The sequence below is a fragment of the Nannospalax galili genome, unplaced genomic scaffold (assembly GCF_000622305.1).
Source record: "Nannospalax galili isolate Female #2095 unplaced genomic scaffold, S.galili_v1.0 scaffold251, whole genome shotgun sequence".
In the NCBI taxonomy this organism is placed as follows: domain Eukaryota; kingdom Metazoa; phylum Chordata; class Mammalia; order Rodentia; family Spalacidae; genus Nannospalax; species Nannospalax galili.
In genome coordinates, this window is record NW_008329576.1 from 334,589 (window position 1) to 358,582 (window position 23,994).

General features: G+C 49.2%; 2 protein-coding genes across 7 annotated transcripts in view; both read right to left on the reverse strand.

The window, feature by feature from the left end:
* Positions 1-357: 357 nt before the first annotated feature.
* On the reverse strand, positions 358-18,061 carry Itgb7 (integrin subunit beta 7). 3 transcript variants are annotated; one of them, XM_008838487.2, is made up of 15 exons: positions 17,994-18,061; positions 11,451-11,654; positions 8,813-9,014; positions 8,554-8,724; positions 7,493-7,734; positions 7,002-7,160; positions 6,347-6,442; positions 6,102-6,191; positions 2,966-3,112; positions 2,594-2,787; positions 2,068-2,291; positions 1,634-1,853; positions 1,280-1,485; positions 857-1,017; positions 358-658 (listed from the first exon to the last, which is right to left on the reverse strand). In XM_008838487.2, the coding sequence occupies exons 2-15, from the start codon at positions 11,649-11,651 to the stop codon at positions 563-565; spliced, it is 2,409 nt and encodes an 802-aa protein (XP_008836709.1). In that variant the 5' UTR covers positions 11,652-11,654; positions 17,994-18,061; the 3' UTR covers positions 358-562. The 3 variants fall into 3 exon arrangements, with proteins under 3 accessions (XP_008836709.1, XP_029422120.1, XP_017654932.1); XM_029566260.1 differs by lacking the exon at positions 7,002-7,160; XM_017799443.2 differs by lacking the exons at positions 11,451-11,654; positions 17,994-18,061 and adding an exon at positions 9,155-9,285.
* A 2,559-nt stretch (positions 18,062-20,620) lies between these two features.
* The window catches only part of Rarg (retinoic acid receptor gamma), a 23,848-nt gene continuing 20,474 nt past the window's right edge, over positions 20,621-23,994 (reverse strand). For all 4 annotated transcript variants that reach the window (XM_008838490.1, XM_029566284.1, XM_008838504.3 and 1 more), the window contains one exon: positions 20,621-21,896. In XM_008838490.1, coding sequence (XP_008836712.1) covers positions 21,697-21,896 — 200 coding nt within the window. In that variant the 3' untranslated portion in view covers positions 20,621-21,696. The remainder of the gene's footprint in view (positions 21,897-23,994) is intronic.

Below are 23,994 nucleotides of genomic sequence, written 5' to 3' on the forward strand. Positions count from 1 at the left end.
CACTAGAGGCCAACACGGTTTTAACAGGTTTCCTTTTCTCCTCTCTGTATAACAACCCTACAACTTTCAGTAACAAGCCGCCTGTTAAAGCACCTTTTCTCCATGAGAAGCAACAAGTAGACGCAAAAGTGCTGTCATTTCTGAGGAGAAAAGACTTGCCATCAGGACAGGGTCAGATTACAGACCAGGCAATGTTTCTCAGGGTGGTGACTCTCCAGCCTCACCTGAGATTCCAAGGCCCAGCTGTTCCCAGGCCACACAACAGAAGCCAACCTCTCCCTGGCCTCAGGTGGCCTGAGACCTGGGCTAGACAGTCTGCTTGTGCCTTGGTAGGGCAAAGCAAAGTGATAGCTGTAGTCTGAGGTAAGACTTTATTGTACTCTTGGGTAGAAGAACCATAGTTCTCCACAGTGAGGTGGGGAGTGGGGCTGCAACAGAAGGACACAGCCCTCTGTCACTCTGGAAAAGAATGAAGTGATGGCTTCAGTGGTGTTAGTGCTGCCTGACAAACCTGCCATGCCATTCCCACTCTCCTCCCAGACAGAAGCATCCTGGGTGAGTCCTAGTCCCTCTTTGAGAGGGAAGGTCTGTCATCTGCCCCCTGGAAGCGGGGATTGATAGTGGTTGTGATGGCACTTTGGTAGAGAGGATTGCTGTCCTGTGGGGAAAGGAAAGAGGAAAGATCTCAGACTCATCTAGTCCTGTGAGGACAACCTAAAACTTTAAGCAGGATCCTTGAGGGCCTGGTTACAAGTAAGGCAGAGAGGAACCTGGGTGGGGAAGCAAGGAAGAGAACTCACCCAGGAGGGCAAACAAGGAACATCCCGCCCACTGCAACAAAAACTGCTCTGCTCACCTGATTCCAGCTGAGTTGCTGCCGCTCCTTCTCAAAGCGGCTGTACTCCCGCCGATCGTAGATTTCCACTGAGAGCCGGTATGCCAGGACTAGCCCCAGTCCCACTGCCACGATGCCCCCTATACAGCCCAGCACAATGGCCTGGGTGTGATCTGCTCCCTCTGGAGGGACCAAGGGATAAAGACAACCACAGTTACCCATGGGTCCAACCTCAGCCCTGTCACTAAAAACAGGACCCAGCAGAGTCTAAGGTTGTGCACCTTAGCTTCCTCCCCTTTGTCCATCACCTCTGCCTCTGCCCTGAGTTCTCAACCATGTTTCAAACCCAGCCAGCTTTCCTACGCTCCTCCTGTCCACATCCCCAGTTCTGAGGCTCTGCCCAGGGCTCCACTTAGCATGTCTGTGGCATCTCTGCCCACTTACTCTCTGGGGGTCTCACTCGCAGCACAACTCCTCCAGCCTCGTTCTCCACCAGGAAGAAGAACAGCCGGTTGTCTAGAGTCCTTTCTTTGCACCAGCCATCATCCAAAATAGGGGCTGAGGCCAAGGTCACATTGACATCTGCACAAGCCATGCTGCAATTGGCTGCCAGGGGACCAGTACCAAAGGCCCCACATTCCGCACAGTCCCTGTCCAATGGATACCAGTAAGTTCCCAGATGGACAGTTGTCAGGTATGGGCCCTCACCCACACCCCCTCAAGGACAGCAGGCAGGTTGGAGTGCTCAGCAAGCCCCACTGTGCCCCTGCTCCCAGGATGAAAGACCTGAGGCCTCACCTGTATCTCTCGCATGGTGTCTTGCAGTCTAGGCACTGGTCACACAGAGCCCCATAGTAGCCATCAGAGCACTGGCAGCGGTTGCATGTGCAGTTTCCATGCCCACTGCAGAGCTCTCCCTTGGGACTGACACAGCTGTCCTCATCCATACTGCACTCACATGCTCTGCCAGTGCGGTTGGCATGACAGTGACACACCCCACATTGGCAGTGGCCAAAGCCTGGGGAAGAGCCATGGGGAAGGGTCACCCTATGGTGACCACCATTCTCACACAATTGGCCACAGCAAACCACCACAGTCCATACAAGTGTGCCAGCACATCCAGCTCACACACCAGGATGTTTGACATTTTCCTTCAGTGCCACGAGCCTCAGAGTCTATGTGTCCTAGGAAGAAGCCCTCTGACCCTGCCTTTCCCCCAAAGCTGCAGGTACCTCCACAGAGGATGCCTTCGTGTCGCTCACAGCTGGCATCATCACACTCGCACAGACGCCCAGAGCTCTGTCCACTGCAGCTGCAACGTCCACATTGGCACCGTCCCTTCCCACTGCATATGGGCCCTGTCCCATTGGGGGCCCGGCACCCAGATTCCAAATCTGGAGAGGACAGTTCGGCCTCAGAGCACTCACACAGCTGACCCAGGCGTCCTGGGGCACAGCTGGCAGGGGAAAGCAGAGAGAAGGGTAGGTCAGAGTTTGACCATCTCTGACTTGACTCTCAAGATCCTCCAGGCCCATGTGCTCGAGGGAGATGGAGACAGAGAGTGGCTGGAGGGATACCAGGATAGAGTAAAGTACCATGAGTGGAAAGAAGTTCTAGGAAGGGAAAGGCCTTGATGTCTAGGAAGCGTCAGGGCATTCAGGTGGAGTCTGGGATATCCAGGAGACTCCGGTGGAACGGCAGAAAAGAGCAGGAGGGGGTCACTTGTGGGAAGCTAAAAAGGGTACAGGAGGCCCTCACCTGCATATCCCACAGTGAAGATCCCCCTGGCCATCACTGCAGTAGGGAGCATGGGGCTGGGTGTCACTACAGTTACAGTCACACAGTGTATGCAACTCCACAATTAACTCCTCTGAGAAGCCAAGGGCCCGGAGCCGCAGGAGATGGGGTTCTGAGAGGCAATGAGTGGCTTGGAGTGTAACCCAGAAATCCACCTGAAGATAGGACCCAGACTAAGATTATACACAACACACTTGAGGAAGACCCTCAGCCCCCTTAAAATGGGTGGAAGCGTACTCCTGCTCCACACTTCTCCATGGCTGCTTCCCATATTTCCTGCTTCCATTTCCCACTCCCAAGTTCTTCCATCTACCTGTCCCAGCTGGCTCTCACCGTTTGGTTGACTTGGACATGGTTGCACTGTCCCCGGTCCCCAGCTTCACTCTCCCTCTTCTCAGAGCCCCTACAGTGAGATTCATAAGAGATGTTGACCTCAGGAGGTAGTGAGGAGTGTTCAAGAGTCACAGTGGATGAAAGGCTCTGTGGAAAGAGAGAGAGGAAGGTACCATGTGAAGCCAGGCCTCCAAACCCCACTTTCTGCCTTCCCAGCCATTCCCAATTCTGCTGGCACCCTGCTCTCTTTCACTCTGGGACTCCTTCGTCCTTCCCAGTGAGGAGGTGTTTCTAGAAGGACCTGCGTGGAATACCCAGGATTCGGAGGCCTCTGCTACAGTATGGGAGCCCAGTGGCCAGAGAGGACTGTGGGGCTGCATCTAGTGACGGTGTTTGTCAAATCCAAACCAGGACACACAAGCCTATGTGTATGTAAGCTTCAACAGACAGACTCATTTCAGTGAGTTTATTCTGAGAAGTTAACATTGCCTCAAATCTTTTCACCATGGTTGAGAAATTTGTCTTTAGGCCTGGCATGGTGGTACACGCCTTTAATCCCAGCACTTGGAAGGCAGAGGCAGGTGGATCTTTGTGAGTTCAAGGCCAGCCTGGTCTACATAGTGAGTTCCAGGACAGCTGGGACTGGACAGGAGACCCTGTCTCAAAAAGACAAAAAAAAAAAAAATTTGTCTTTGATAGAGACAATGATGGGAACTGAACCCAGGGCTTTGAGCATGCTAGGCAAGTGTTCAACCACTGCAGAATAGTCCTGGCACAATTCATCAAGGTTGAGAACACGATCCCTGTCGTTTGTTTGTTTGTTTGTTTGTTTGTGTAAGACACGGTCTCATGTAGCCCTAAATGTCTTTGAACTCTGGTTCTCTGCCTCTCAGGTGTGGGATTATAAATATAGGATACTACATCCAGCTGAGGATATGGTCCCTGTTATCAAGAGATCTATAGTCCATAGCAGAAAGGGGGCTTATGGCCAAGAAACAAGGCTTATCAGGGTTCCCTCTCCTGTAAAACTCTCTGGTTCTGAATTGGTATAAGTTTAATGCATGTATGGGATCTCCCATTCTGTAGGTTCAGCCATTTCCATCAGTTACCTGTGTCTATTTCCTCTGTAAAATAGGGATGATAATAGTTATAAAGCAGATGGGGTTCAGGGCCCAGTGGCACAGGCTGGTAATCTCACCTACTTGGAAGGCTGAGACAAGGGGATGAAAATTTCAATGTTACATAGCAAATTCAAGGCCAGCCTACGAAATTTACTGAGATCCTATCTCAAAAAATGAAGAGCATGGTGGTGCACTCCTTTAATCCCAGCACTCAGGAGGCAGAGGCAGGCGGATCTCTGTGAGTTCAAGGCCAGCCTGGTCTACATAGAGAGTTCCAGGCCAGCTACAGGGAGACCCTGTCTCAAAAAGACCAAAAAATAAATAAATAAAATAAAAAGGCTGAGGATGTAGCTGTAATTAGAGTGCTTGTCTGGCATACAGAAGACCTTGGCTTTAATCCCCAGCATAAACTGGATATAGTGACACACACCTGTAATCCCAGAGCTCAGAAGCCAAAAGCAGGTGGATCACCACAAATTCAAGGCCAGCCTGGTCTACATAGTGAATTCCAGGCCAGCCAAGGTATATAGCAGCCCTGTCTCCAAAAATAAACAAAAACTTAAAGTAAAAAATGCTTTAAGTTGGCTCAGTGGGTAAAGGCGCTTGCTACTCAAGCCTGGCAACCTGAGTTCAATTCCTGGAACTCACATAAAGGTTTAAAGGAAGAGCTGACTCTACAAAATTGCCTTCTGGCCTCCACACACTCCACTGTGACCCGTGTATACCCATGTACACACACAGCAATAATACTTTTAAAAAAAAATTTAAAGCCAGACATGATGGGTATACACCTTTAATCCCAACACTTGGGAGGAAGAGGTAGTTGGATCTCTATGAGTTTGAGGTCAGTCTGGTATGTTTCAGGCCAGCCAGGGCTCTATAGTAAGACCCTGTCTCAAAAGAAAAAAATGTGATTTTTTTTGTTGTTGTTTTTTAATTTTATTTTATAGATATAGTTTGTTATTGTTGTTGTTTTGTCTTTTTGAGACAGGGTCTCCCTGTAGCCCCCGCTGGCCTGGAACTCACTATGTAGACCAGGCTTGGCCTTGAACTCACAGAGATCCTCCTGCCTCTGCTTCCTGAATGCTGGGATTACAGGTGTGCACCACCACGCCTGGCCTCAGTGGGTTTTTTTAAAAGAGAAAAAGCATGAAGTTGGGAAAGAAGAGGGCAGAGGAACGGAAGGGAAGGAATGGGAGTGGGTTTAATCCAAACACATTACATATATGTATGAATATTTTTAAAAATACATTAAAATTTTAAGTGAAAAGAGACAGGGATGTAGCTCAGTGGGAGATGTAGCTCAGTAGCAGACTGAGTGCTTGCCTAACAGGGACAAGACCCGAGGCTCAAACTCCAATATGGCAAACAAAAAACAATTGCTTTAACTTTTATTTTATGTGTATGCGTGTTTTGCCTGCATATATATAAGTGCATCTGTGTCATGCAGTGCCTGCAGAGGCAAGAAGAGGGCTTTGGATCCTCTGGAACTGGAGTTACAGACTGTTGTTAGCTGCCATGTGGGGACTGGGACTCAAATCCAGGTCTTCTGCAAGAACAGTATTGCTCTTAACCACTGAGCCATCTTTCCAGGCCCTCCCCCAATTTTTAAAAAATATAATTAAGGGATGGAGAGATGGCTCAGTGGTTAAGAACACTGTTCTTGCAGAAGACCCAGGTTCAAATCCCAGCACCCACATGGCAGCTAACAACTGTCCGTAACTCCAGTTCCAGGGGATCCAACAGCCTCTTCTGTCTTCCGAGGGCATTGCACGACATGGGTGCACTTACCTACATGCAGGCAATACACTCATACACATAAAAATAATAAAATATTTTTTAATATATGTATATAATTAAATTTATGATGTGCATGTGTGAACAGCCAATGACAGCTGTGTGCAAACTGTAGGTAGGAGCTGTGGGATAATAGAACCCAAAAGTGATCATGCCCACAGGCCCACAATCTGAGGACCTCCCACCAATACCTACCCTCGTTGCTCTCCCTCACTCACATCATATGCTTCCATGATGAGCTGCACCACATTGCTGGAGTCCTCACTCAGCTCCCCTACAGCAGACTTGGGAATCAACTGGCTCAGCTCCTTAGTTAGGAGAAGAGAGGGGGATGGTGAGATTTGGGCTCCTAAGAGAATGGGCTCCTGGGAGTCTGAAAGGGGGCACAGGAAGGTGGGGAGAATAGATCCTTGGGGGAGGATTGAAAAAGGCAGGGGGGGTCTTTTATTCAGACAGCTCTCACCTGATAGACAGGCAATGTGGCACTGGTGACAGCAAAGATGGGCTGGATGTTTGCTGCAGTGAGGGCCTGGGCTACCTGTCCCACAGAGGGGTAGTCCTGGAACAAGGAGGCGAACAGGTGACTACTACAGGTCTCCCTACAACATGTCAGGTACCCTCAGCCCCAAAAATCCAAGACCCAGAGTTCTACCAGCCAGAGGAGATCTGAAGGATGGGCAGAGGTGGGACATAAATGGCACAGCTTTCCCGGTGGAGCAGTTAGGGACATGAAGAAGGAGAAATGCTGGGGAAGATGACAGGGTTACAGGATGATTTCCAGTGAGAAGTACAGGTAAGAAGAAGTACAGCCAGCCTGGTGGTGCACAACTTTAATCTCAGCACTTGGGAGGCAGAGACGAGTACAGGTAAGAAGAGGGTTCTGGCCCAGCCAGCCTGGTGGTGCACAACTTTAATCTCAGCACTTGGGAGGCAGAGACAGGCAGATATCTCTGTGAGATCAAGGTCAGCCTGGTCTACATAGTAAGTTCCAGGCCAGCCGGAGCTACAGGGAGACTCTGTCTCAAAAAAAATAAATAAACAAATGAAATAAGGGTTGTCAAGGAAGAGGTGTGGCTCAGATGGGGAAGGAGGGAGGGCTCGGGCAAGGGGACACTCACAAACTCAGCACTGCGACTGTAGATGCCATTGCTGTCCAAGTGGCAGTGCCCATCACTGGGCATGAAAATGCCACCCAACTTCCCATCCCCAGCTGTGTGGAATGTATCATCTGATGTGAACACCAGCAGTCGGGACACATTTCTCCAGCCAATCTGCTCCTGGGTTGGGCGTGGGGAGCAGGCTGTACTCCTGGGCATAGCATTTGAATCACTCTAGCCAAGGATGTGGGCAGTCTCAAGGATGTGGGTGCTGGATTAGAACCCGGGGTCAGTTTGTCCATTCCCCTGCCTCTAATTCCCTGTTCCAAGCTCTCTGCAACCCCCTAAATAGGACTGCTGCTAGTAGGGGCCTTCTTGTGAATTAGGAAAATGTTCCCCTTCCTGGAGTTTACACCAGCCCACCAGATAACTGCTCAGATAAATCTGCAGACCACAGTGAGATGATGTGAATGACATCCCCTGTGACTTGGATCCCTGCCCCATCTCCTCACCTGACAGAGGGCAGTCTGCAGAATGGCATCAAAGCCACCCTCAGGTGAGTCCAGGTTGCCAGACACACTCTGCTGTCCCACCTCTTTCTCAAAGGCCTGAGCATCCCCAGTCAGGGACAGCACATGGCGAAAACTGAAGGGTGATTGGCAGCGCTCCAGTCGGCTGGGGCAGGGGTGGCGCAGCTTGGAGGGCACTGTGCTCACAAAGGGCAACACCGTTTTGTCCACGAAGGACCCAAAACCTGGAAGCAAGGAGCCATGAGGCTGTGTGCCAAAGGTCACAAGGCTGCAGCAGGATGGGAGGGTCACTGCCGAAAACTCAGAAGGGAGGGACCTAGCACTTGGCAAAGGCAAGAGTGTGGTACCACCAACTCAGGGAGGTAGGGGCAGCCAGGCCAGGCTTCCTGGAGGTAAGGAGGTCAAGGGTATAGACGCATAAGGAGGTGAAAGAAGGGGCTCTTTCTTTACATTTTGTTTATTTTTATGTTATGTGTATGAGTGTTATGCCTGTGTGTGTGTGTGTAAGTGAACTCGTGCTTGCAGTTCCCACAGAGGACAGAAGAGGGTGTGGATCCTCTGGAACTAGAGTTATGGCGGGTTGTTAGCCACCATGTAGGTGCTGGATTAGAACCAAGGGTCTTCTGCAAGAACAGCCTGTGCTCTTAACCATTGAGCCATCTCTCCAGCCCCAAGAGGGGGCTCTAAAGCAAAGGAAAAATTCTTACAGAATGCGGACCTGGGACATTGCATCTAGTCCTGTCCAAGAGACATTGGGTTGAGATAGTAGCATAAAAACAGTGTCCAGGTTGGCAGCTGTCTGAACACCGGTCCCTCAGACACTGAGCCTCCTAACTGAGCTCATGTAAATCCAGGGGTCCTCTTACAGTCAATCCTAACACCCCGTCCAGTTTAGACCTAGATGAGTGTCTCTAGGAGGAGATGTCAGGATCCAGTGGCCTGGACAAATCTCTTAGACGCTGGGAAAGGCAAAGAAGGCTAAGCAATAGAAGGAGCTAAGGGCAGCAGCTATGGCTAACAGGATAGTGGTAGCGCTGGCTCACCAATGCGCACTGAATGGGTGACCTCCTGCAGCCGGACCAGCAGGGCGTGCCCCAGCTGGCGCACTCGTTCCAAGTCGTCCTTCATGGAGTAGCTCAGGTCCATAAGGTAGTACAGGTCTACCGGGTAACCAGCAGCTCGGAGGAAGCGGACCCGGAGTTTCTGGGGCTCCCCTGGTAAGAGACAGAGGGAGCTCGGGTCAGCAGCCCACTACATCCGAGGCCCAGCCCGGACATCCAGCCCCGGCTGCCTGAGACTCACCCGGCCGCAGCGTGACCCGGACGCGCTGCGGGGCCAGTTGTGTGGCCCCCTCACCGCGGATGCCCTGGCTGAGCGGCCGGTCCTGCAGCACCTCCTGGCGGCCGCGGGGCTCCTCCAGCTCCTGCGCCGGGCATCCGCGGGCCAGCAGCTCCTCCCGCCGAGCGCAGCGCCGAGCCTCCGCCTCCCCCGAGGCGGTGAAGTTCTAGGCCATAATGAGGGAGAAGGGGTAGTGAGTCGGGATCCCCAGTCCTCACAGCCCCTAACCCGGTTGCCAGGACCACCCTGCAAATCCCGCCGCCTGCCCCTGATTTATTCCCACCCTCCTCTTGCCTCCACAGCTACCATGGAAGTTGGTCCTTTCTTCCTTTCTTCATCAGAGCCTCACTTCCTGTAACAGTCCTCCTCTCCTCTCTTGATCTCTGCTCACCCTCCCCGCAGCCACCCACCTAACCCCCTTCCATTAGAGCCACAGACTTCCTGTTAAGGTCTCAGAGACGTCAAGACTTAAAGAAAAAAAATAGAAAGGAAAGAAAGTGAGTCAATCAAATGAAGTCAGTCTCTACACATTGAGAAGGAAGAATGAGGAAATTACCAAAAGTGTTGAAAGGGAGAAAGGTGTCTTCCCAGCAATAAAAGGAGGAGGAGGGGGAGGAGGAGGAGGAGGAGGAGGAGGAAGAAAAAAAAGGAGACACAGGTACACACACAGGGTGTCTGGTACCCTGCACTGTCTGAGAAGCCGCAGGGGAAGGAAATGGTTAGGGTGGCTTCTCAGCTGGCCTGGGTGCCAGCCCCTAGTCTAGGGATTGGAGGTGGTAGAGAAAGCCCAGCGACTGTTCCAAGAGCCCCATCTCCCCAGCCACAACTGGCACTTCTGCCTCTCTGCCTCCCACAGACTGAGTCTCAGTCTCCCAGACTCACTATGAGCCAGTGTCTCTTGGTTCCTCTTAGCATTTATAGATCTGACTACCCTCACCAAAGCCTGTGCTGATCCAACTCTCCAGCCTCCTGTAAGAGACACTGCTCTGCTCTGACCTCAAGATCCTGTAGCTCTGATGCCCCACCATGAGCACTTCCTCTTTAAAGCATCAAGGAAGAACAGTCTTGTTTGACCAGCAAAGGACACACACGTCCCAGCAGCCTTTATCCCCTTAGGTAACTCAGTTCTTTCTGGCACCCACTCCTCCCATTCCAACCCTTAAACCCATAGGTTTTTACTCCAGGCCGTTACAGGCTGGAACATAATAATCTGTACCCTCAGACTCAGAAGCCCCATCCTGCATTTTCTGTTATGGACTGAAGTCTCCCTCCAAATTCATATATTGAAGTCTTTTTTAAAAAAATATTTTATTGGGGCTGGAGAGATGGCTCAGCGGTTAAGAGCACTGACTACTCTTACAGAGGACAGAGGCTGGATTCCCAGCACCCACATGGCGGCTACAAACCGTCTTTAACTCCAGTCCCAGGGGAATCCAAAGCCCTCTTCTGACCTCCTCCGGCATTGCACGGGTGCACTCACATAGTGCAGGCAATACACTCATACACATAAAATAAAAATAAATATTTTTTAAAACTATTTTATTTAGTTGTTGTTTTGTTTTTTTTTTTTCTTTTTGAAACAGGGTCTCCCTGTAGCCCCAACTGTCCTGGAACTATGTAGACCAGGCTGGCCTCGAACTTATGAAGATCCACCTGCCTCTGCCTCCCAAGTGCTGGGATTAAAGGTGTGCGCCACAACATCTGGCTTTATTTATTATTTTATGTGTATTCCTGTATTGCCTGCATGTAGGTAAGTGCACCCGTGTTGTGCAATGCCCGTGGAGGTCAGAAGAGGCTGTCAGATCCCCTGGGACTGGAGTTACGGACAGTTGTTAGCTGCCATGTGGGTGTTGGCATTTGAACCCGGGTCTTCTGCAAAAACAACCAGTGTTCTTAACTGCTGAGCCATCTCTCCAGTCCCATATATTGAAGTCTTAATACTCAATGTGGTGGGTGGTAGTGGAGATGGAGCCTTTTAGGAGGTAATTAGGTTTAGATGAGGTCATGACGGTGGGACCCGGATGGGATGTGCCCTTTTTAAGAAGAGACAGTAGAAAGCACTCCTCCTGTCTCCCTTCCTCCTTCCCTCCCTCTTTCCCATGTAGTGACACAGCTAAAACATAACCAGTCTACAAGCCAGGAAGAACTCCCTCCAAAGAGAACCAAATGGGTCAGCATTTTGATCTTGAATTTTCCAGTGTCTCCATCCATAAGAAATGTTTCTGTTGTTTAAGCCACTCAGTCTATGGTATCTTGTCATAGCACCCATAACTGATCCATATACTTTTTCACATTGTGAACATGCTTAACAGGCTCTTCTGCCTATAAACAAGCATGAATTCCCACAAGGACACTCTTCTCTGAGTCGCAGTCTCTCGTCCTGTCTGTATATACACAAATAATATACAGTCATAATCATACACAAGAAACTTGCATGCATGTGAATGCACACACATGCACACACAGTATGTGTGCCAATTCAGTCACACACACAAGTGAAGTGTATACACAGAAAGTCACAAATATGTCCACACAATATACATGTATGTCCAAACTGTATACACACATAGACATGGTTCAAAGGCCATAAGCCCATCTTTACCAGTTGCTTGCACCATGCACAGCTGGGGTGTGAGAGGATGCACTTCTGGCAAGAGGAAGCTGGCTGGCAGGACCCCAGCAGAGACAGGTCAGGATCCCCCCATTCTGTGGTCTCCCCTGAGGATGCAATCTTGGTATCCAACTTACTCTCGCCTCTGCCCAGAACCAGCAGGAAACTGAGAACGACCCAGAAAACCATCATGGCCTGTAACAGAATACAAACAAGGATATGTGGATCCTCAGGGAGGACCCCAAGTTCTAGTGCTCTAAACTTGGCTTGTGGTTGCAACTCTGAACTCCACCCCAACTCCTTATCTCTCCTCATAGTTTCACATCCCCCTACAGATTCAACAGCTTCTTCAAAATGGTGGGAAGGGACAGGCACCAGGCCAGGGGAGAGATCTCAGAGATCTGTGTTTCCTTTCTTCAGACTTCACATAGCCAGGGTATACAATGTGACCCAAGGAAAGATCTGGAAGCTGGAGATCTCAGCAATTAATATTGAGGACTGCTCTTCCAGAGGACCCAAATTCAGTTCCCAACACCCATGTTGGGAAGCTCACAACTGTCTGCAACTACAGTTCCAGGGAAACCCAATACCTCTGGCATCCACGGGCACTGCACTCAGGTACACATACACACACAGAGACATATATACACATAATTAAAAAATAAAGCCAGCTGGGTGTGGTGGCACATGGCTTTAGTCCCAGCACTCGGGAGGCAGAGGCAGGCAGATCTCTGTGAGTTCAAGGCCAGCCTGGCACTACAGGGAGACCCTGTCTCAAAAAAAAAAAAAACAACCAAAACTGGGGCTGGAGAGATGGCTCAGTGGTTAAGAGCACTGGTTGTTCTTGCAGAAGACCCGGGCTCGAATGCCAGCACCTACATGGCAGCTAACAACTGTCCGTAACTCCAGTTCCAGGGGTCTGACAGCCTCTTCTGACCTCTGTGAGCATTGCAGGACACAGGTACACTTACCTACACACAGGCAATGCATGCATACACATAAAATAAAAATAATAAATAAAAATAAATAAATAAATCCAGGCTGTGTCCAAGTACACCTTTAATCCCAGCACTCAGGAGGCAGAGGCAGGTAGACCACTGTGAGTTTGAGGCCAGCCTGGTCTACGTAGTAAGTTCCAGGTCAGCCAGGGCTACATAGTAAGACTTTTTCTCAAAATAATAATTAATAAGTAGAAATAGAAGGAGAGGGTCTGGAGTATTAAGGGCTACACCGAGATCTCATCACCAAGAATCCAAGATGTGGTGAAGGTAGAATGGGATGGGAAGCACGTCAGCTTCCTCTCTGGGCCTTAGTCTCCACATCCGTAAAGCAAAGAAACTGAACAAATAATCTGACAGCCTTAAAGCCTTGCAGCTTTCACAGCCTTAAACTCTAAATAAGAGAAGGTCAGTGTCTTGGTTAAGCTTCACTTGTCAACTTGGCACGTGTAAGAAGAGAGAACCTCAACTGAGGATTTGATTCTGTCAGAACTGTCTGTGGGCATGTCTGTGGGTCATTTTTCTCAGATGCTGAATGATGTAGGAGGGTCTGGCCCACTGTGGGCGGCGTCATCCACAGGCAGGTGTTCCTGGGCTGGATAAGAGAAATAGCTGAACAACTTAGCAAGCAGCATTCCTCCATGGTCTCTGCTTCAGTTCCTTCCTCCAGCACCCTGCCCTGCTTGAGCGCCTGTCCTGGCTTCTCTCTATGAAGGACATACTATAAGCTGAAATAAACTCTTTCCTCCCCAAGTTGCTTTTGGTCAGTGTTTTATCACAGCATCGGAGACGCAAATGACAACAGTGAGCGAGTGGGAAGGAAAGGAAAGAGCAGACAGCAGAGTGTGTAGTAACGGAAGGGTGGTCCCACATAACTCAGCAGCCAGAGGAAACATGGCTACTAAGAAGACACTCTTCTTAATGTCGATTTTCTTTCTGTTAAACACTTATTTAATTGGGGGTTAGGGATAGAAAGCATGATTATGATGGACAAGGTCCTAGATAACATCCTCAATACTATAAATATAGATAGATAAAGAAATAGGTCTGTGTGAGTTTGAGACCAGCTGGGTCTCCACAGTGAGTTCCAGGGAGGCCAGGGCTACATAGTGAGACTCTGTCTCAAAATTTTTTCAATATTTTATTTATTTATTTTATTTATTTAATGTGCCTGAGTGTATTGCCTGCATGTACACCTGTGTCATGCAAAACCTGTGGAGGTCAGAAGAGGGCTTTGGATTCCCTTATAACTGGATTTAGGATGGTCATTAGCCACTGTGTGGTGCTAGGATTCAACCTTGGGTCCTTTGCAAGAGCAGCCAGTGCTCTTAACTGCTGAGCCATCTCTCCAGCCCCTCAAAGAAACTTAATTTAATTTTAAAATGTTAGCCCAGTTCAGTTCCCAGTGCCCACATGGCAGCTAACAACCATCCGGCACTTGGTGCACTTACACACATGCAAGCAAACACTCATATGCATAAAATAAAAATAAACCAAAAAAAGGTTTTCTGGTTTGGTTTTTTTTTTTTTTTTTTTTTTGGTCTTTTTGAGACAGGGTCTCCCTGTAGCCCCAGCTGTCCTGGAACTCACTATGTAGACCAGGCTGGCCTTGAACGCACAGAGATCTGCCTGCTTCTGCCTCCGAGTGCTGGGATTAAAGGCATGCACCACCATGCCTAGCTCAAAAAAAAGTTTTAATGTTAGCCATATGTGGTGGTACACACCTGTCATCCCATTACTTTGGAGGTAGAGGCAGGAGAATAGGAGTTCAAGACCAGCTTAGGCTACATAAAACCTGTCCCAAAATTTTTAATCAATTGCCGGGCATGGTGGCGCACGCCTTTAATCCCAGCACTCGGAGGCAGAGGCAAGCGGATCTCTGTGAGTTCAAGGCCAGCCTGGTCTACATAGTGAGTTCCAGGACAGCTGGGGCTACAGGGAAACCCTGTCTCAAAAAGACCAAAAAAAATTTTTTTAATCAATTAATTAATTAAAAATAAAGTCATAGATCAGTCAAAGCAGTGTGATACTGACATAAAGATAGACATATAAATCCATGGACTAGAACTGAAGGTGCAGGGCCAAGTATGGTGGTGCATCTCTTTAATCCAGCACTCAGGAGGATGAGGCAGTGATCTCAATGAGGTCAAAGCAAACTTCATCTATATAGTGAGTTTCAGGCCAGCTAGGGCTGCATAGTGAGACCCTGTCTATGAAAGAAAGAAAGAAAGAAAGAAAGAAAGAAAGAAAGAAAGAAAGAAAGAAAGAAAGAAAGAAAGAAAGAAAGAAAGAAAGAGAGAGAGAGGGGGGAGGGAGGGAGGGAGGGAGGGAGGGTAAAATAAAAGAATAGAATAAGAAATAAGCCATTTATGGCAAGTTGGTTTTTGAATGAGAGTCAGTAACAAACGGTGCTAGGGTGATAGGTATCCACATGCAAAAGAGTGAGGTAAAAACTCTACCTCACACAAAAGTAAACAGAGGTTTTTTGGACTCTAAATATAAGCACTAACTGGGTGTGGCATACACCTGTAACCCCAGTACTCAAGAGGCTGAAGCAGGGGAATCCAGAGTTCAAGAGCAGCCTCAACTACCTAATCTTTGAGACCAGCCTGCGCCAAATTTTTTAATTTAATTTAAAAATAATTTCCATATGAATTTCCATTGTATGGGTAAATCATATAGTAGTTTACCAATACTGTAATTATGGGTCTCTAGTTTCAATTCCCAACTCCACATTTTTTTTTTTTGCTCTTTTTTTTTTCTGTCTTGTTTTTGAGAGAGGGTCTCCCTCAAAAGGCACCCCCAGCTGACCTGGAACTCACTCTGGCTGGCCTTGAACTCACAGAGATCCACCTGCCTCTGCCTTCTGAGTTCTGGGATTAAAGGCGTGTACCAACCACACCCAGCTAAAACTTTAATATAAAAACTTAATTATCAGCCGGGCGTGGTGGCACATGCAGGCAGATCTCTGGGAGTTCAAGGCCAGCCTGGTCTACATAGTGAGTTCGAGGCCAGCTGGGGCTACAGGGAGACCCTGTGTCAAAAGACCAAAAACAACCTTAATTGTCTACTATTATAAATCCACAAGAGGCGCGCACTTATCATTTCACACATGTGCAGATGACTCTGGAGGAACCTTCTGGAAGAGATGTAGTGACAGCAGGCAGCCATCATTTGCAACACTGGTAATGACTGCCAATATACGCTTCCTAGATAAGGTTCTATGGTGTTCCTATGGTCACCAGCAGCATATGAGAGCCTGCCATGAAATGTTCACGTTCTCCTCAGCCTGGGTCCAGAGTCAGGTACTGATGCTCTCAGGGGTGGGGTGCTGAGTCGTTGAACGCTTCATCCTGCTCCCCACCCCCAGTAACCTCAGGTGGGTGTAGTATATAACGGAGTCTCTACTCTCAGGGGGAGGCTGGCCCCTATCTTAGCCTCAATGAAACCTCAGCCCTACTTGTTTGTGTGCTGTGGTCAGGGAGGCTGGAGGTGCTGCAGCCCAAAGCCCAGCTTTGACTCATCTCATAGACCAGCCCCGCTACCACCCTAGTTCAAGAATGGGGCAAACCTAGAGGCCTCAAGTCCACTCCTCTCTCCTAAAGGGCACTCTGAGCTCATGCACAGCTATTCCCACTCCTCTCTGTTCTTCCTCTTCTTTGGCGACCCATGGGTCCTGTCCCCTGCTTCTCTCAGTCTGTCTCTCCTCTCCCTTTCTTTTTTTTTTTTAATTGTATTTTTTGAGACAGGGTCTCCCTGTAGCCCCAGCTGGCCTGGAACTCACTATGTAGACCAGGCTGGCCTGGAACTCACAGAGATCCTCTTGCCTCTGCCTCACAAGTGCTGGGATCCTACTAAAGATGACTCAGTGGTTAAGAACACTGACTGCTCTTGCAAAGGACCTGGGTAACATGGCAGCTAACAACCATCCATAACTCCAGTTCCAGGGGATCCGACAGCCTCTTGTGTCCTCTTGCACGACACAGGTACACTTACTTATATGCAGGAAATACATGCATACACATAAAATAAAAATAATAAATAAAAAATACTAAAAAAATAATTTTTAAATGAAATTTTTGATTATATCGCTCTGCTCTTTCCTCTACTTCTTCACAGTTCTTTACTTCCTTCTCTGTGATCCTAATCAGAGAAGGGAAGACCATCTACTTCAGCCTCCTCTTTGCAAAAAGAAACCTAAGTCCTTTAGCAGTGAGCCAAGGGCACACACTACGCAGGAAGGGGTGCAGGGCCTGAGGTAGCTCAAGCCTCCTCTCCACGGTGGTCCATCATCATCTTCTGCTGCTGGCCCCATGGGACTCTACCGTATCCCATTTTCTTTTCTTAGGGAACCCCTCCAAGTCTTCCCTTTTCCCTCTGTAACCAAATGATTGTCCCATTTTTCTGGATTCAATTTTCATTCCAGTCCACCCTGCAATGTCCCCTGTTCAAAGATACGTTTTGCCTCTAATGATTCCTTGTCAACCTAAGTAAAATTTTTTCAGATCCTGAGAATCAAACTCAGGGCCTCATATATTCTAGGCAAGTAAGCTACAGTTATAGCCCATAAATTCTGTTTTAATTATGGCAATTGTTTGCTGTTTGTTGTTGGTTTTTTTGGGTTTTTTTTTTTGCTCATTTTTTTGTTTTGTTTTGTTTTGTTGTGTTGTGTGGTTTGGTTTGGTGTTTTTGAGATGGAGCTTCTTGCTATGTAACCCAGGCTTGCCTTGAACTGCTGGCAATCCTCCTACCTCAGCCTCCCAAGTACTGGGATCACAGGTCTGCAGCACCACACCCAGCTTTGGAGTAGCTCTCTTCTCTGCTTTTGCCTGTACTTTCATAGACTCCTTTTGCTTATTTTTGTTTACCTGCTGTTTGTGCATCTACTGCAACAAGCTGATCCTTTCAAAAAATATTTTTTTCTCACTTGGCTAGTAGTTTACTTAAAGGAAAGATAATCCTTGAGGTAACATTGTTACCACATACTGAGGCTCCACGCTGCATTCCCTTAAACATCGGAGAGATAACCTCTTCCCAACCCATCCATGTCTCCTGTGTGAAGCCAAACTCACTCTGTCGCTCATTGGTAGTTACAAGGAAGGAACAGAACTACATTGCCAACCTCGGTATCCCAGGAACATAGTATCTGTGGCCAAGGTGCCACAGAAGAACTTGGCCTGAAAACAAAGCATCCGGCTGCCAGGGTGGCAGTCAGGTACAGGGGGGTGTTGGAAGAAGCGTACGTTGGTATAAGTCTTGGCCATGGAAGGCATTCAGGAACAGCATTCACACCCCACCTCCTTCCTTCTCCCTGGCCCTACTGGGGGAACTGATGGACAAGAGGTAAAGGGTTGTGATCCTTGGAGAAAGAAAAACAGGAGCAGGGGACCATGGGGATGCAGAAAGGAGTTCACAGCCTTTTTCGGGACAAGTTAGAGAGTCCAGGTCAGAGCCTTCTTCCCAAGAAGTAGGGAACAGATGAGCCTGGGCTTGTGAGGAGAAGAGGCAGGAGGGCCAGTGCCCTGGCGGTACTCACAGGTGCATGCGAGCAGCCCTTCCTCTGGTGGTGACAGCAGCAGCAGCCTTTGGGTACAGATCTGGAGGCTGCAGAGGAGGAAGTGGCACGCCCTGGGGTGGGGGACTTTTAGAGGGTGGCTGCTCTAGAAGGTGGAGCACACAGGAATAGGCTGGGTCTAGATGTGAGGACCTGGAAGAAGGAGGCCCTTCTAGTGAGCACCTCTTACATGCTGGACTAAATTACAGTTAAGGATCACAAGAACTGTGTCACATAGGTAGTGGTACCCTGACCTCTGGCCCAGTCTCACAGAGAATGAAGTTGGGAGGCAAAGGATGATCAACTTTGTAGAAGGTCACACAACTAGCTGGGCTGGGCTAGAATTTAAATCCATGTCAGCCTCCCTCCAAAACAGATGATCTCTCCACTTCCTTGTAGAGGAAGGCGCCAGATAGGAACACAAAGGTAGTCAGTACTGGAGGGGAGGGAATGAGATTACTGTTCCTTTTTTTAAAAATATTTTATTTATTTTTATTTTATGTGTATGAGTGTATTGCTTGCATGTATGTGAGTGCACCCATGTCATGCAATGCCGCGGAGGTCAGAAGAGGGCTTCAGATTCCCCGGAACTGGAGTTAAGGATGGTTCGTAGCCGCCATGTGGGTGCTGGGAATCAAACCCGGGTCTTCTGCAAGAGCAGTCAGTGCTCCAAGATTACGGTTCCTTTTGAAAACCCAGGGACCACTGTAGCATAACTTAACTACTTGGGATCTGGAACCAATCTGCCAGAGCTCAAATCCTGGCACTCCTTTACCAGGAAGTAGTAAAACCCCTTAGCCATGTTCCTTAAACCTTCCTGTGACTACATTCTCATCTATCAAGTGCAGTCAGGATTGTGGTGGAAAGAATTAAATGAGGTCGGTACAGTGGCACATACCTTTAACCCCAGACTGAGGAGGCAGAAGCAGGCAGATTTCTGTGAGTTTGAGGCCAGCCATGGCTACACAGTGAGACCCTGTCCCCCCCAAATTTTTTTTTAATTGTTTGATGAGATAATTTCTATAAATTACTTACAAGAGTACCTGACTCAACAAGAGACCCACGGGCTGGGAACGTAACACAGTAGTAGGGTGGTTGCCTAGCATTCATGAGGCCCTGGGTTTGTCTCCATCACTGGGAAAGGGAAGAGGGAGGGAGGGAGGGAGGGAGGGAGGGAGGGAGGCAAGGAGGGATGGAGCAAAGAGAATCAGTAGGAATGAGAGGTCAAGAGGCTTTGAGAGAAACTCAAGGACTACACAGCTGGCAAGCTGGAAAGAGGCACGGGGCCAGGCTTGGAGAATATGACTGGGGCTGAGGAGCCAAGACAGTAGTAGAGCCTGGGAAAGGGTGGAGGCGGAAACAGTCAGGCAGAGTGCAAGAACAGCAGCTGGGGCTGAGGCAGGACAGAGCCTATAGGAAGAATGGGTTGTGTAAGTACAAATGGGATTCATCCCTGGCCCACACTTGATACTGAGAGCTCTGAGAGGTACCTGGTGGGGGTCCCCTACCAGAAGGGCAAGAACTAGGGCTGTCAGCCTCCCTGCCTGTAGCCACAGCGGAGACCAGTGGCCATATCAGTGGGTACTCCTAGAAGTGAAGCCGCTGGAAAGAAGCAATGAAGAAGTGAATGGACTGGAGGGCCTCTGGGTGAGCCTGGGCTGACCTTCTGCCCTTCCCCCGTAGTCAGGAGTTACCATGGCAATGCCCTCCTTCCCCTAGCCCTGTGGTTTCCTCTAAATTGTCTTTCACTTTCTTCTTCTGCTTCCCCCACTCATCTCTCCTCCCCTATCCCACATCCTCAGCCCCCTTGCCATACACTCAGGTCACCGGTGAAGAAAGCCAGGGATGAGGTAGGCAAATCATTGTCCCAGGGCAGAAGTGGGCAGACGGCTACAAGGGCAGTCAGAGAGGGCAAAGGGCAGGGGTAGGGGGCAGTGGCCTGGTAAAGGGATGAGGCTGAGGCAAGGTCTGCAGGAGAAAGGACAGAATATTAGGAGAGAAAGTAACCATGGGTTATGGAATGAGTGGAGGTCCTAGGTGAAGAGTGGGCTCGGGAGTGGCGTGAGTGCGTCATGACATGAGAGTGTAGTCACAGAGGGTGGGAGGGCTCCCTGAGGGGCTAGTAGCAACAATTATTAAGTAGATAGGAGTGGTGGCATAGACCTGTAGTCCCAGCATTCAAGGGGCTGAGGTAGGAAGTTCATGAGTTGGAGGCCAGCTTGGGATACACAGTGAGACCCTGTCTCAAACAAACCAAACTTAAAAGCAGTTCTCCTCCAGACACAAGGGCAACTGTGCAAGTCAAATGAAACTTCAGGGGATCCTTGACCAGAGTAGGACAGATATAAACATACTCATAGTGTGAGGCCATAGGATCCTGCCTAAGGTAAAAACCCACTGGTGACTGGGAGCGGTCAGATGCTCAGGGTAGGCCCCTGAAGCTCTCAGCCCTCCCTTCTCACTGCCCTCCCAGCACATTTCATATTTTCTTTGCTCCCCTAAGAAAACTGTGAAGTCCAATAGCTTAGCAGCTCCCCACCCAGGTTCCTTCTCCAGGTCAGCAGGTCACTTCCTAGCCCCCCCCTTGTTCTGGAAGGAGCCACATCCCATGAGTTTCCACCACTTTATTTTGCAAAAATAGAAAACTCAGCAATATGCGATACAGCGGGGTGAAGGGGAGATGTAAACAGAGGGGAGGGGACAGCACCCTGACCCCCCAGAGAAAAAGGGGAGATGGCTGGTGGGAATCTTATTTGGCAGCTAAATACAAACTGGGGGTTGGAGAAAGAACAGGGGTCACAGAGGCCCTGGGCTCCCCCTCCCAAGACCCCTGGAGGAAGGGGTCATTCCGGGGTGTAAACAAAAGCTAATAAATAAATAGAGGCTTCCTTTGGGTCAGGGTAGGATCAGCTAAGCAGCATCTCCCCTCCCTGGGCCAAGCTGCTCTGGGGATCAAGGGTACAAGGCACTAGGAAAGGGATCCCTGGCCCCTCTGTAGTGTAGGCGGGTCCCTGTCTGATGGCTGAGATGGGGGACAGGAGGCCAAGGCACATGACAGGGCTAAGGGAGGGGTTTATAAAATGGAGAGTACAGGGTGAGCACTGCACCCCAGCAAAGACATACAGAATGGACCTGCATCTCTCCCTTCACCCTCAGGCCCCACCCCAGAAATAGAGGGTCTGGCCCACCCTCACAAGAGGATGGGACACAGAGGGCAGTGTGCAGGGGAGGTTCATCACACAGTGTTAGGCACCAAGGGTAGGGCACAAGGGTGGGCACAGCCCTCCTTGGGGGCCCCCCTTTCCCCTTTTTGGTCTCTAGTGTTCCTGTTTGCTCCCAGAGGCCCAAGCACCTGGCAGAGGAAAGGACTGTGGGATGGCAGGGCTTCCTCCTGTCTGGGGAGCCTGCGGCCTGGATCTGAAGGGCAGTGCTGAGATTTTAGTCCAGACCTAGACTCACCCCTCCTCCAGCTTTCCTGGTGGGCGCAAGGCAGGCCCCCAGGACTGGAGAGGGAGCCAGTTAGCGCAGGGCAGGGATGAACACAAGCATCCCCTGGAAACTTTGGCAAAACAAGGAGCTCATTGGAAGGGTGAGGAGTGGGCAGAGCAGGTCCTTTCCCAGTCACTAGCAGTGTCTGGGAAATGGTCAGTCTGCTGCCTAGAGCCCAACCTCACAGCAGGGGAGGTCAGGGGCCCTTGTCAGGTTGGGGACTTTGGCCTCCTTTGTTCTGGCCCCCAGGAGCTTCATCCTCACTGGAAGCCTTAGGGTGGGGACCAGGCTGCGAGGAGTCGTCCTCAAACATTTCGGGGTTCTCCAGCATTTCTCGGATCAAGGGGGGCATGGGGCCTGGAATCTCCATCTTCAGGGTAATGGCCCTTTCTGCTCCTACAGTGGAGAAGTGGAAAGAGGCTTGAAAAAGGAGAAGCAGGTGGCTAAAAGACCCTCCCTAACCTTTCTTGAATTGACTTCCCTGAGACTCCCCATGGGTTGCTTCCAGCACAGACCAGCCACTTCTCTGTATCTAGCACACCTTCTTTTGTGTGTTTCTAGGTACCTACCACCTTGCCTAGAACCTGCACTTGACCTTTTCCTAGCCTCTGCCTATTTGTCTCATTCTTGTTTTTTGGTTTTGTTTTGTTTTTTTCTTTTTGGTTTTGGGACGGGATCTCCCTGTAAGTTCAGCTGGCCTGTCTCACAGAGCGCAGCCTGCCTCTGCTTCCCAAGTGCTGGGACCAAGGTGTGCGCCACCATGCCCAGCCGCCTGTGTCATTCTTTCAGCCTTTTTCTTTGCCTTGCTCCTTTTCTAAATGTTTTGTTTTAGTTTGTATTTTATTTATTTGTATTATATATATATATATACACATACACATATATGTGTGTGTGTGTGTGTGCGTTCTGAGTGTTTTGCATGTGTGTATGTAAGTTTACCACATGTGTGCAGTGCCTGTCTGCAGAGACCAGAAGAGGGCATCAGATCCCCTGGAACTGGAGTTATGGATGGTTGTTAGCCACTATGTGGGTGCTGGGAGCTGAACCCGGGTCCTTTGCAAGACCAGTCAGTGCTCTCAGCTGCTAGGCCATCTCTCCAGTCCCAGCTCCTTTTTTTTAGAGACAGGGTCTCACTCCATCCAGGAGACTCTGCCTAGCCTGGAACTTGCTCTTTAGAGCAGGATGACCTCAAACTTGCAGCCACGCTCCTGGCTCTGGCTCTTGCGTGCTAGGATTAGAGGTATGTGCCAAAGCACCCGGCTTCAGCCCCTCCTTTTCCTTCTTTTTTTTTAATGGGGTCTTGCTATATTGTTTGACTGGCCCTAACCTTGAACATGTTGCAGTCTTCCTGCCTCCGTCTCCTGTGTGCTGGAATTACAGGCATGTAACTACCATGTCTAACTTTCAGGATGTCTTTTCAAAGACTATACTACTGTAGGCAGGCAAGATGGTTTAGTGGGTAAAGTGTTTGTAGCACAAGCCTAACAACCTGAGTTTGATCCCCAGGACACCACATTGTGGAAGGAGTTATCCTAACCTCCACATGCAAGCCATTACACACACACACACACACGCACACACACACGCACACACACGCACAAAATAAAGAACTGTAAAATTTCTTTTTTTTTTTAAACCACACTGTATGTAACTCCTAGCCCCAATGTCCCATACCCTTAGGTCATTGCTGTTGTCTCCTCCTCCTCTTACTCCTCTTCCTTCTCCTCCTCTTCTTGAGACAGTGGGATCCTGTCTTGTTATGTAGACCAGTTGGCCTCAAAGTCACTGAGATCTGCCTGTCTCTGCCTCCTGGGATTAGGGATGTATATTGCCTGTTTTTAATAATTTGTATAACAGATAATGCTTATCAAACCCAGGCTGCAGAGATGGCTCACTGGTTAAAGGCACTTGCTGCTCTTGCAGAGGACTGGACAGCTCCAAAGGATCTGATGCCCTCTTTTGGCTTCTGTAGGCGCCCACATGCATGTGTGTATTCTCATGCCCCTGCTGGCCTGGAACTTACTATGTAGCCCAGGCTGGCCTCCAACTCACAGAGATCCGCCTGCTTTTGCCTCCCAAGTGCTGGAATCAAAGGCGTGCACCACCACGCCCGGCTTTTATGTCTGATTTATATACATAAATGTTTATGAACACTTACTATGTCCTAGGCACTATCCAACAGAACTTTCTGTGATGATGGAAATATCCTCTCAGTCCAGTACAGGGAGTCACTAGCCACATGTGGCTAGTGAGCACATCAAGTGTGGCTGTTGTAAATAGAGAACTGAATTTTTAACTCATTTTTCTTTTGCTTTGTGCTTTTGAGACAAGGTCTCATTGTGTAGCCCAGACTGGCCTTGAACTCACAATCCATCTCTCCCAGCCTCCCAAGTTCTGAGATTTGTAAGTATACATTACCATAACTAGCTTTTTTTTTTTTTTTTTTTCGGTGGTTTTTTTTATACGGGGCTTCCCTTAACCCCTGGCAACCTCG